The sequence below is a fragment of the Phasianus colchicus genome, chromosome 5, assembly GCF_987193195.1.
Source record: "Phasianus colchicus chromosome 5, bPhaCol1.hap1.1, whole genome shotgun sequence".
Classification (NCBI taxonomy): domain Eukaryota; kingdom Metazoa; phylum Chordata; class Aves; order Galliformes; family Phasianidae; genus Phasianus; species Phasianus colchicus.
This window is the reverse complement of record NC_143440.1, coordinates 51,998,260-52,011,752: the sequence shown is the minus strand read 5'-3', so window position 1 is coordinate 52,011,752 and position 13,493 is coordinate 51,998,260. Positions and strand designations below refer to the sequence as shown.

At 40.1% G+C, this 13,493-nt stretch overlaps 1 protein-coding gene across 2 annotated transcripts in view; it reads right to left on the bottom strand.

Annotated features, from left to right (window-relative positions):
* KIF26A (kinesin family member 26A) overlaps window positions 1–13,493 on the bottom strand; it is a 100,506-nt gene that overhangs the window by 40,766 nt on the left and 46,247 nt on the right. For both annotated transcript variants that reach the window (XM_031592910.2, XM_090141717.1), the window contains one exon: window positions 8,724–8,890. In XM_031592910.2, coding sequence (XP_031448770.2) covers window positions 8,724–8,890 — 167 coding nt within the window. The remainder of the gene's footprint in view (window positions 1–8,723; window positions 8,891–13,493) is intronic.

Below are 13,493 nucleotides of genomic sequence, written 5' to 3'. Positions count from 1 at the left end.
ATCTCCTAAGGAGGCTGCCTCTGGTGCTCCAAAATCTCCTGTATTATCCATCAAGGCACTCAGGGGCTCACAAAAATCAGCCTTTCCCAAGGACAGCCTCACATGAAAAAGAACTTAAAGGCAAATGGTCAGCAGGAAGCGCTGCAAGTGTTCTGGTATGCCTTAATTTAGCTTCTACTATGAAAGAGTAAAGACCTAGAACATCCTCTCCATTACAATGTATTCACCTCACTAAATTCATTTTTCCCCTCTTTCACTCCCTCTCCCTTCCTTCTTATACCTCCTGCCATCCTGGCTGGCACCAGCTTCCCTCCTTGCATTTGCCACCTCCAGCAAAGCTTACCCTGCTTCCACACTTCCCCTATGGCCCAGCCTCCTTGCACAATCCCTCCTTGGTCTGAATCATGAACACGTGTCTTCTAAACGGGGGAGCTTCATTTGCCAAGGCAATGACTCTTAGGTGCCCAGTGCTGCTACTTCATCTAGTCAACACGAACCCAGTTTCTCAGCCAATTCCCTTCAAGGCTCTCTCAAATCCTCACCACTGGCTTTCCACCACAGATGATCATTCAAACCCTCCCCAATCTAATTAACCATACTGATCAGCCATATTGCGATCTCAAATCTGCTGACTTCTGAGACTCTTCACACTTCACCTCTTTACACTTTCAGTACTGATCAACTCAGAAGTGCGAATATCCAAAAAACTCTACTGTTCCCTTTCTTCTCAATTACTTTGGCTTCTTTACCTCCTCTTTCTACCTCCTCTTTTTGCTGAACCACAGCTCCGTGTCCCCAGCTGTCTTCCCCATCAGTCTCACAGTCAAGCTCTTCATAGCAGGGAACCTGGCTTAATTTACATAGTGCTTTATCAGCATATGGTATGGTGCAGTATTAGTAATGATACCAGTAATGATGTCCCGCTCTTAAACACACTGTTTGAGAGCCATTTCTGTCTGCACAAACAAAGCCTACTAAATTCACTATTATCTTCTCATTTATCCTCCTTATGTGCAAAAGCTAAACAGGATCTACCTAAGCCATACACTATTTCGTTTGTCCTTAATTATAGGCACTATTATGCTGCCACAGCAACTAGGAAAGCTTAAGCTGCCCAAAGATGATACAAGATACTACACAATGCTACATACCCTGCCTCCTTTCCTGTCCCTGCATAGCACTGGGCTATATGCAGGTCACATTTACACACCAGGGTCTGCTAGCAACAGCATTCCAGCAGTCGCAGCACAGCACCAGCAGGACGAGGCAAGCCCTCCAGTGTCACTCAGTCCATCTCCATTTGCACATCTGCATGAAAGTTTCCTAGAATCACATAATCATTAAGGATGGAAAAGATCTCTAAGATCATCTAGTCCAACTGTCTATCTACCACCAGTATTTCCTACTAAACCATGTCCCTCAGTATCACATCCACACGTTTCTTGAACACCTTCAGGGGCAGTGACACCACCACCTCCCTGGGCAGCCTGTGCCAGTGCCTGACCACTCTCCTGGAGAGTATGTTTTTCCTAATATCCAACCTGATAGCCAACATCACGGAAAAGGTATCTGCAAAGGTTTTACACTTCCAGTACCCTGTGGTGGGACAACACCCTGCAGAGATCAGGCTGCTCCAGCTCACCAGATTCTGAGGAGAGATTCATTGAGGGGAAAATGGGAATTACACATTTGGCACCCCCTGAAACATCTGGATGCTCTGGCCATCAGATTGCTCAGCCACCGTTCCCAACTGGCTTCCAACAATGACTGGAGGAAGTAGGACACTGTGGGGATTTAATGAAGAAGGACTGATGCTCCGAGCGGCTGCTGAGCTGCATTAATGTCAATCAGTTGCTTTGCCCCTGGAAGAGCCAGAGCCAGAGCTCCCATGATACTGCCACAAGCCCACAAAGAGGAGACAAACCATGCACAGCTCTTTGGCTACCTCTGTCAACCAGGCCAGGAAAAGCCGGGATTCCACCTTCCCAGGTAATTAATTCAAATTTCATTTTCTGACACTTCAACATAAAATTTCTTGGATGTGGACTATCCTTAATGAGGATATAACTGACTCTGCTTCTTCCTCTGACTTGTGATTCACCAAAAATTTACTATAGTTACCCGTAATCATCACAAGCACTTCTGCTGCAACATCACAAACTGGCCTGGCTACCACATTTCAGCACTAAAAGGTCTGGCTCAGGATCCAATGCGTCACACGTTTTCTTCACCTTCTGGTGAACTACTACTTACTCAAACCCAGTTATCTACTTAAATTGTCAAAGAGATTTAAATTATGCCAGCTCTGCACAAAGCCAGGATACCAGCACATCCCAGCAGGGTACAGGGCAAAAGTTTACAGCTATTAAATACAGAGAATTGGTGAACTACATTATGAGCTTAGCAGAAATATAATTCTTGCTTTTAGAAGGACAGAGAATGGCAGGATGAAGTGATTTAGCTGGAAACATCTTAAACACAGCAAGTTTTAAAAAAGTATGGGTTTTTTTTTTGTTGTTCTTTTTTTTTCCCCCTGTATTAAATTCTGAAAGTACTGATTGACATGGAATAATCAGGTTTAACAGGTTAGCAGTAATATATGCCTCAAGTGTTCCTAATACATCATAATCTTCTTTCACAGAATTTGCATCACTGTCAAACCCAACTACTGATTTTCGGTTGATGCTTTTAACGTGTTTCTATGGTTACTTTCCAAGGTCGCATCACAGACGCCTGAACAGCAGTTCAGACAGACAAAAGGCATTTTGCATCCTTCACTGTATTAAATAATTTATGAAAGTTAAGGCATCCTCATGGAAAAAAAAAAAAAAAGAAAAAAAAAGAAAGAAAGAAATCATAAAAGAATGGTTCTGAGGTTATTTTCTCAGCAACAGTTTGAAGCACAGTAAAATCAATATCTCTTCAAAAGCCTTCAAGAGGTAGACTATTTGACTAATGTTCCACACGGTACAAAACGCTAAGGAACGCATTCTAAGTTTAGATCTATATGCACAAGCCTACATGAACTGCATGAGTGAATCTTAAAGCAGAACATGTAGACATCTAATTTGCTACTGTCAGCTTCATCTTTTAAATCAGGCAGCAGCTATTGTCTCCGTAAGAAATCTGAATTTTAAAAATGCAAAAATAAAACTGAAAAAGTGAAGTAAAAACGGTAATGACAGCCTTTATTATTTCCATCATTTTTCATTCAGAGCCATGTAGATTTCATCTGTCCCCGAAACATTACAAATTTTGACTAGCGTAATGAAAGCATGTACACAAAATATCTGAATCCTCTGCCTACCGCTACACTAGATCAGAGTTTATTGGAACTAATTGAAGTGTCTGAAGCTTGGAACAAAAACGCATTAGTCATTTAGTGGTTGTGCTAATACTGCTATGCCTTTCCTGCAGTTTCATTAGATACAGGCTGCTTCAATACCCTAATCATATGCTCAGTCACAGCACAATCAGTACACAGAGTACTGACAAGCTGTCCCACCATGCCTAGTGCTGATAAGGTGTCTGCTCTATGACTAACCTCAATTATTGACTATATTTTATGGTCAATCTAATGACCAAATGCTTATCAGTGAACCATCAGGTGCCTGTAATAGGATAGTGACCCTTAGTTTATATGTACCATTACTGCTCATTAGTGAATAATTAGATTCTGTAATCCACAACTCACAGGCATTACAATATGATGGAATATCCTGAATCTAGGAAAAGACTATGCTTATTTTAACTCATAAGATGTTCAATTGCATTACTCAGAGATTGTATGTTATGTCTTGCTAAGAAAGCTGCTTGTAAAAAGCATCTCGTGTAATGTTTTATGTCATGTCTAAATTGACACAGCTTTCCTAAACATGCAGAAATACGATGAGTGGAAAGATAATGGGTGTGATTCACCATTGTGATTCTCCAGATTTATTAACTTAACTGATTTTAATCTAGTGAAGCTCAGCAACACTGCAAATAATTTAGAGACCTAGAAACCAGGGAGTGCACAGTGAGTGCTGTGTTTGGAAGAGTAATTCATCACTGCTTCGAAGGCAATAGTCTCACAGCAGCAAGTGCAACCCTGTGCCCAAACCAGCCTGAAAAGACACAAAAACAATCCAATATCAAAGAATATTAATATTTAAGATGCAATACAGCTTGTTTTCTTTTCAATCTTGCTCAGGGCCAGTTGGCTTTATACACAGTTTCCTCCACGCAGCTTTGATTCCTCTTAGCTACCCCATCACTGCTTAAACCCCGCTTTGGATACCTAGGCCAGAAACTCAAAAAAACAAAATTTCAGGTGATGGTACAGGCAGCACTGCTATGACTGTCACTGGCCACCAACAGGCAAAAAAAAAAAATAATAATCACAAATTAATAGCAATGGCTTCATTTTCAGGGGGCCCTGATTTTTCTCTCGAGGGAGCGGTATTTTCTTTTTAGACAATTAACCTCTTCCCAAGTTCATTCTCCTCCTCCTCGCTGTCTTTCTGCCTACTCTTGGATACAACACCTCCACCCCTTCCCAGGTGTCCGGCTGCCAAAATCTAACAGCTTATTACAGCTTTCCACCAAAACCAGTCAATATTTACTTAGTTGAAAGCGTAAGAGAACTCAGTTCACACAAGGGTCCTACAACTTTCTCACATATTTTCCCTTGGTAATTTCAAGTTTGTTCAGGTTGCTTATACAGAAAAAAAAAAAAGAAGAAGAAGAAAAAGAAAAAGACTCTTGAAACACATACAAAGTATGGAGTACTACAGCAAGGCATGGCTCAGTCCACACCAATAGGCAAAGCCCACTTGCATTTTTCCTAAACCTGAGGAATGCCCACTTAAAGCTTCACCTGCACTGTAAGGATCAACTGGGAGCCTCTTCACAGCCAACAGTGCTGATGAGCTGCACTTTTTACTCCAGCATTCTCATTCTGACAGTGACCTACTGAGAAACTGCATTTTCTGCTAAATCCTCCACAGCCCTTCAGTAACATGACCATTGAGTAATGTCTGGCAATTTGCTTGTGTGGCGCATTCGGCTGTTAATCAAAGCTTTTTCTCCTTCTATGACAGATCAGAGGGAGGGAAAAAGGCTTAAAACTGATTTAATTTCTTAATACACTTCTGTCTGCTGGTTCTAATATTTGGCTTTGATTTTGAATACTTAGCACTTCCACACTCGACTCTGCATTTCTATGTAATGAATAAAATGTTTTTCTTTTTTCTTTATTTTGAAAAGCAGAGCATAATTAAGCTTAAAGAAATTAAATATGACATTCAAATGAAAAAGAGCTTTGGATGAATACATGAACTTGGGCTGCACATGCACTTAGCAGAATCAATGACTCACTATAAAGACCATCCTAAAGACATTCATTTTAACCCCACGTACCTCTTTATCACCAGGTAAAGACACTGCTGCAGCTATTAGGTTTTTTTTTCACATAAGGATATGAATATTGCTTTACTGTGTTCTGAATTTGTGACCTTACAAACTATGACTGTCACTGAGGAATAAACTGGAGTGAAAAACAAACAAGTAAACCAAAAAAGTTGCACAGACTTGACTTCACAGGTACAAGCCAGCCCACAAGCAAGAGTCAAAGGGTGCCATTTCACTGCATAGAGATTCTAGTTTTAATTTGGAAGACATTTATGTGCTGCCAACAAATCATGCCACAACCCAAAAGCTAATTGTGCTCAGACCTGTACAAACACAGTTAACGCTGCTTCATGAAGAACAAGACTGGAAGCCTTTATTCATGATCTACTGTTGCCACTGCTAAGTAAATCACAGACGCATTTTCCACAAGCAAGCTACAAAGGCTTTGTCTTCTGAAATAACTAACCTTGCACCCTCATACACTGAAAGTTAATATACATGCATATTTTTGCCTAGCTACTTTAGTTCTACGACAAAACAGCCCTCTTCCCAAGGAAAAGACCCATCCACAGCCACTTTTTAAAAAGGACTCCTGTAAAGATGGAAGTACTCAATAGGAAGACAAAAAGAGGGGAATGTTTTGGGGGGGGGGGGGAGGGAGTGGAAGATCGCTTGTGAAATCTTCAATATATTAATGTATTTATTCTGGAAACAAATAAGGAAAAAGGTGTTCCAGGCTCTGCATAACTCAAATAACAGACTGGCCCTGCTATTAAGTTTACAGTTTAAGTGGCTGCAGAGAGAAAGATCATAAGGGAATAATCAGAAAATATGATGAATAGGGACTGCAGCATTTGCCAGTGCTTTGACTCCTCTTTTATCTCAAGGTGGTTGCTGAGAGAGGCTTAGCTGAATGAGAGGTGAAGGACAGAGAAGACGCTGCTACAAAGGATTCAAGGCAGAGATGACCTTCTACCACCTGCTCAAAGTCGGATGGTGCAAAGGGACAAAGGCATAAGGGTGGAAAGGTTAGATTAATCAATCCTGATCACCATGACCAAAGAAAAACTGCTGGAATTGTTGATTCTAATACCTAACGCTTCCAGAATAAGTTACATCTACCCCAGCTTCTGCCAGCACCTGTCTCCCTCTCATCTCATCTCTGAAGACTTCCTCCTCTTCCTCAGAAGGGCTGTATACTTCAGCAACAAGAGGAGGAGACAGCATTGAAAGCTTGATCCATAGGTTCTCACAGCAGGTCACATTAGAAGCAAAGGGGGAACAATGGGAGACGGAGATTAATGCTAATGGGGAGGGATCTGCCTGGCCAGGATTAGGCAATGATATCCAGCTGAGGACTTGTTCAATGTATATATTCAAAATATATGACTGCCAGGGATCAAATTGGAACTCCCTCTCCTCCTATCTTCATCAGACTGTCCATGAACACTTGCTTTTAGGGATCAAAAAAATAAAAAATAAGAAAGAGGGGCTCTGGGAAGACTGAGAAATGATTGCTGAAATGCATTTATCAGCAGTATTAGTTAAAGATAATGAAAATACTAACTTGGGTAACTGTTAAAAGAAACAAGTGCTTTGTAAAAAAAAAAATATATATATATTTATTTTTAAATCAACCGGCCCTATTCTTTGGTTAAAATAATGACAAGAATTTTGAACAGAGATAATGCGTAGGGAATAAGCAAAGTACTAATGGATTTTAAAACATTTTAGCCAGCACATGGCTGCTAAAGCTATAAAACTGTGATTCAGTCAGGGCAGAGACAGACTCATGTGAAGCAATTAGGGCCTGATCCAACACACAGTCATGTCATTTTCAGTCTTGTTTCAAGACTGAGGACTTGAAGAATCTTTCAGTCAGGCCAATGACAATCATTAGCAAGGACCTGTCTCTTTACAATAAAACCAGAACTGCGTTTTGCTGACCAGTGACAGAAGCATCATTGGGAGGAAAAGATTTGGGATCTTTTTTTCAGATTACTAGGCACTGATTTCTTTCTCTCAGTTTTAAATGTGTTATTTTATTTTCTGGATTCTCCAGGGAAAGCATTGAGCTTAATCTACTCCAGTAGATTAAATCAGATTGTTCATACCCCCAGTATTACAATAAAAGTTGTTCAACTGGCCACTGTAGGTATTACGGAAAGGATTCACCTGTCTTCAGTTAACTAAAAGAAAAAAGTTTGAGCTTTTCCCCTCACTTTCCACTCACACCAATTTCAAATAACTATCTTAAAACGAAACACATTATGCTCTGTCAGCAACATTTCTCTATGTTGACTTCAAACCTGCAGCACAGTCCCACAACACGAGTTTCCACACACAACACTTGGCACAAACCTTTCCCTACTTCTTGCATACAGAGGCATAGTGGTACATAGGTTCCTCATACTTCAGATTCATTATACCAAATTCATCTGCCCAAGTGCTACTTTACGAAGAGCTCTTGTTGACTTGAGATTACAATTTAAAATTTGTTTTTTCAAATGTTGCAAAAAATAATTAAGGAGAAAGAAACAATACAATATTTACAAGAATAAAAAGAATCCTCAATGCATGAATTTTACTTTAACGTCACTCACAGACATATGTTTTTTTTTCAATATTGTCTCAAAACATGTTCAGTTCTGAATTTGAAAAGGAGTTTGGAATGCAAGCACAAAGCCCTGAATTTTGTTGCTTTAAATACCATCTGCTTGACAGCGTATTGCATTTAGTCAACAGTGCTAATTACAACAAAAGTTTTACAAACAAAACTAACAGTTTATTTTCATTATAAGACCCAAGAACAGGGAAAAAAAGAAGATTGTTCTAGCACTGTCCTAGTGCTATAAAAGTCTTAAACCGTTTTAACTGTCGTTACCAACACAGGGGGGGAAAAAAATGAAAAAAAAAAAATTGTTTATGTACATGTGGCCATGCTGCTTAAAAAAAAATCTAAATAAAAACCTCTTTTAGTTTTGATCCAAGTGTAAAAACTTTGTTACTTTAGCTTTTGCTCAAAAGAAACCTATTGAAAACCAGATTTGCTACAGGTAGAAATGTCCATTAAGGTACTAGATAAAGATCAACAGGCACATAATTGGGTTTTGGTCAACTAAGGTTCCTGCTCAAGTCTGCCGAGAGAGAAATGGGATGTCAGTGTCACATCCCTGCTCCCCAGTGGCAGCGTAAAGACACAGGAGACCAACTCTACCTCTCAGCAACCAGCACCAAACACTTCACATTCTACCCATCAAAAAAGTCTCAAGAACATTTCACAGCCATTTGGAAATCCACAAGCAGTTACAAAAAACAGAAAGGTGACAAACCTGATGAAGAACGAAGCTGCAGCCGAGGCACCTGCCGAGACCCCAGCTGGAGCCACCAAGCTCTGGGAAGCTGCTGAGCCACCGGGTCCTGTGGGGTCGGAGTTGTTCTGCCCTGAGCTAACCTGAACACTGGGACCATCCCAGACACTTTCTGGTGCTGTTTCTGCCTGAAAAAGAAATAAAAGGAAATATATAGATTAATGCTCTTGCTGAATGGCCATGATGGGGAACAGTTACATGCAGTGTTTCCCAAGAGTGCGAGCATGAACACAAAGATGAGCTGAGAAGAGATACAGCTGGACAAGCGTACCACAGAAGATCCTCCAACAGAGAAGGTAAAAGCCATGACTGCAGCAGACAAGCAGAAAAACACAGAAACCTTTTGTGACGGGTAATGCACAGTTAAATAGTTTGACAGGCATGAAGAAATGGAGAACGATAAGCAGAACCCTTTTGTTTTACAGTGTTATTTGGGAGCTGGCAGAACTGTTTATCTGGTTCAGTTACAACTGTCACAAATTATTTCTCAGTGGCACATCATCTACAGGACCTATCTGTTTAAGAGGAAATAACCAAAGAATCATATTTGTAAGAAGTTTCCACAAGAATAACTCCAGGTACTCAATAAAACAAACAAAAAAATTGATTTTTTTAAAATGTGTATACAGGCCTGCGATTCTGCATAGTGCAGCTAAGATGGATAAGTACATGGCATTTTTGTCTTCTATAAACAGTTCCAGGAGCTGCATCTTCTTCAGCATAATGGATCTGCGACATCTGAGACTGAGTTTGGAGGGAGGTGGTTGTTTTACAATTTTGCCAAAATGACAGACATTGGTATTGTGAAACTGCATCATGTCGATACATCCTCCCTAGCAAGTAAGTCTTTCAGAACCAAGCTCAATTAAGTCCCACAGTCACACACTCACAGGCAGTGCTGGGAAGGACTCCTTTTAGGAAGAACCTGCTCTCTGTCTAGGAGTCTAGGAGTACTGAAGATTTAATTAAAGACGACACCACAATAAATATTTGTCAAAAGAGGTAATTGCTTCACATATGATAATATATGATATTTCTGACATCTGAAATGCTACTTTGACATTTCCAACTAATTAGCTAAAATAAATTCCAGAAAAGGAGACAGTCTTGTAATGAAGCACAAATGCAATTAAGTACTTCCTGGGATGCCACCAAATTTTAAATTTTGCGTTGCCATAGATCATGTTTTACATCTACAGATATATAAACATGGTAATAGGGCTCTCCCAGCTACATACAGACAATAAACTTTCTCATACACTGAAAAAAACAGAGTTGCTCTCATACGAACTGAGGCAACCCTGTTATTAGGTATGAAACACAGGAAAACTGCCAACCACGCAGTGCTTGGCTGAGTGTCTAGAGGTTCATTTGGACTCATTCCAATAGGTTCTGACTGCTGAATTCCTAGTTCCCAGAGAAGTCAACAAGGAGGAAGTGCATTCAGCTCTTCAGAATGTCTGCACTTCAAAGGCTAACGTTGTTATCGTAACAGGAGAGGTGACGAATGCTTCACCATACAGTGCTGCAACAAAAAATACTTTTGTAGACCACCCTCCAGAGATCTGATGCTGAGACAGATGAATACACGAACAAATTAACTTAATCCTAGTGAAGTTACTTGTGCTGAAAGCCTAACTTGAAGATTTAAATAACCTTTTACAAAAATCCTTCATTTTGTAATACACATGTCCCAGAAGATTAGATTTCTTAGCAATGCAGGAGACCAAGCACTGCTAGAGGTCAAGAACGACACAAAAAAATGGTACACCAGTAACACACAAACAGAGAAAATGAAGTCTGTCTACACCAGCCATGAGCTACTGAAAATGAACCATCACATGGACAGCCAAGAAATGAGATGAGTGGAGAAGGATGAAATCTGCTCACGTGGTTAGCTGCTTGAAACTGAATGATGAAGTAAAGAGGACTATGAAGTGGTGGATAAAGCAGGTGCCTGAGTATGAACAAATTGAAAAGGAAAGTGTATGGTCTTGACCTATGCCAGCCGTGGAAAGTATGTGGCACCCAGGGAAAAATATGCAGACTAGGAAAGATCCAAATGTGCTATCTTCTGAGTTACCTCAACTGATGTAAAATGCTACTAATGTGAAGAGCTTACTGAGTGCTTAGAAATTTATGGATTAGGAAATATACACCAGATGCATAAGAGAATAACCAAAAGAACGCATGACACATCATAGAAACAATCAAATGCCAATGAGGAAAAGGTGGACTTTGGATCTTTGACCTAAGCTGCTGCATCAGCTGTAACACCAAGCTGCCCTGTGTGGTTACTGGCACACAGCACCACACTTCACCCTAGGCTTCACCTAATTAAGCAATTTGAGTGATGAAAGTAGAGTTACACAGCAAAGTGATGAAGTGGGGTGGATCAAGACTGGTTCCTGGAGAGAAGGGATGAGAAACTCCACAGCTGGTACACTGAGGGACTGGCATGCCCAGAGGCCAGCACAAGAGGGAAGGAAACTCTACCAGCAGCCACTCCTAGCATTAGTGTTTGAATATTCCCTTATGTTCTGCCAGGAAGACAACCACAACGCTTCGTCACGTGCACTGTCTCAGATTAAAAATTGCAGGGTAAAGCTGAATTCCCAAAATGTACACATATTTTTTCCATTTGCTTTTAACAGGACAACATTAGATAGCAGGATTTTGAAGGAAAGAAATTACACTTAAGCAAAATACTGAAAAAAGAATACTGAAGAAGCAGCATGTTCTTAACCTATAATACTTTAATGTATGCATAAGTTGAAGATAAAAACTGTATTTATCAGAAAAGTTTGGGGAATTCTCCAGGAAAGTATGCCAGATTTATAAGAACTGACTGGAATCTGTTAACAAGATCAGGTTTTGCTGCTTTGTAAGCACTCATCTTCTGACAGGTCAATTCCCATAAAAGCAATTCACGTTTAACAAAAACATGAGCAACAGATAACACACATGCTTTCTTCACTACTTTTTCATTTCTATGAGAACTTAAAAGCCTACATTTCTAAAAGAGACCAATGACTGTGGACATATCAGGCACCTAGCTCAAAACATCCAAATCTAAACTCATTTTTCAGATAGCAGATGGTTTATACTTTTCAAACACTCTTTTCCTAGCCAACATATCTAAGTTGGATCATAGAATCATAGAACAGCCCAGGATGCCGATAAATTGCCATTCCCAGAATTATTACACACACTTAAAAACTTAAACTGCAATTTCTGGGTAAATTTGACAGTATTTTTTCTCAGCTCTTTGCATGAAATTTACATTGAATGAGGACAGTGGGAAACCATTAACTCTTGTGGAAGGGGAAAAAGTGAAATAAGACAAGCAAGATAAATTCATCAGAAGCCTAGCGTGGAAGACAATTCATACCTTCAGCTGTGAAAAAAGCCAAACAAGCTCTTCCAAGTTTAGGATTAATTTCAAGGACTGTGTGCACTATATAGGGTGAAAGCATTTTCCAGCACAATCATTTTCAGCTCTCCAGGATACAGCTACATCTCAGCTGTTGAGGAGGACAGGGTCAACCTTCCTACAGGTACATGCAGTATCCCTAGCTAAAGCAATTTTTCAGCACAGATAAGTAAATCAGGAATGCACATTAGCTTTCCAAAATGAAGATGGCTACATAGTCATACACTGATGGCCATGTTCTCATTTTGCCCTTTTTCTTTTTTTTACCTATGTGCACCATATGCACATTGTCCACATGTTTGGTGGAAATCAGGCAGGGAGCCCATTTGGACCAAACAGGCACACACCTGCCCAAGGGGACATGCCCTGAGGCATTTCCAGGCTGCAATCCCACAAAAGTCCTCTTAGATTTAGGTTCCTGAATCCCACCAGTACTTCTGGAAAATGGAATATCAGAGGCTGGCACCTCAGCACAGGGAGACCAGCAAAGAAAAGAGAAGATGGATCATGGGAAAGAAATGAAAATAGAATACTTGAGGACAATAGCAAACCAAGGACAACTTCAAAGTTTTAGGAGAAACAGCTCCATGGGTACATCCCTCCTTGCAGTCACACACTAAGACTGTTACCAGTTCAAGAAAATCCAGTTCAAGTATGAGGAAATTTTTCAGGTCCAAGTCATTTGCCCTGAAGCAGGAAAACTAAACAGAGATTATGGGACTCTCTTGCACACTCCTGCTTCAGATTGCATCGCCTATGGATGCTGAAGGGTACAACTAAAATAAGTGGGCTTTGTTTTTAATTTAAGCATGAGAATTACCTCGTGCCTCACCTCAGTCCATTCTCTTCTGGGGACTACATATGGAAAATATTTCTCTAAAACAACAGGAGCAACTCTGCAAAGTTTTTTTAAGCACAGAATTCTGCACAGGGAAAAGACTCCAGCATGTGGCTGAAAGAGAACTGTGCTTCTGTTTACTACATTCTCATAAATCACTCAAATCCAAGTGCAGAAATCACAAACTTGTCACTATGAAGAGTTGCTGAATATTTTAAATGTCACAGGCCTCCATCCAGAAATTAATGTGTTGAGTTGTTTTTTGGTGTTTTTTTTTCTGCTTTGTTTTGTTGTTTCTTTTTTGTCTGTTTGTTTTGTTGTTCTTGTTGTTTTTTTAATTTTCTAAGAAAAATCTGGAGGTGATAAAAACCATTACCTCTCTGGAAAACAGCCAATCCTCAAAGGAAGGATTTCCAAAAATGCTCTATAGTGCCGCCTCCCTTTACTTTCTCTCTGAAGC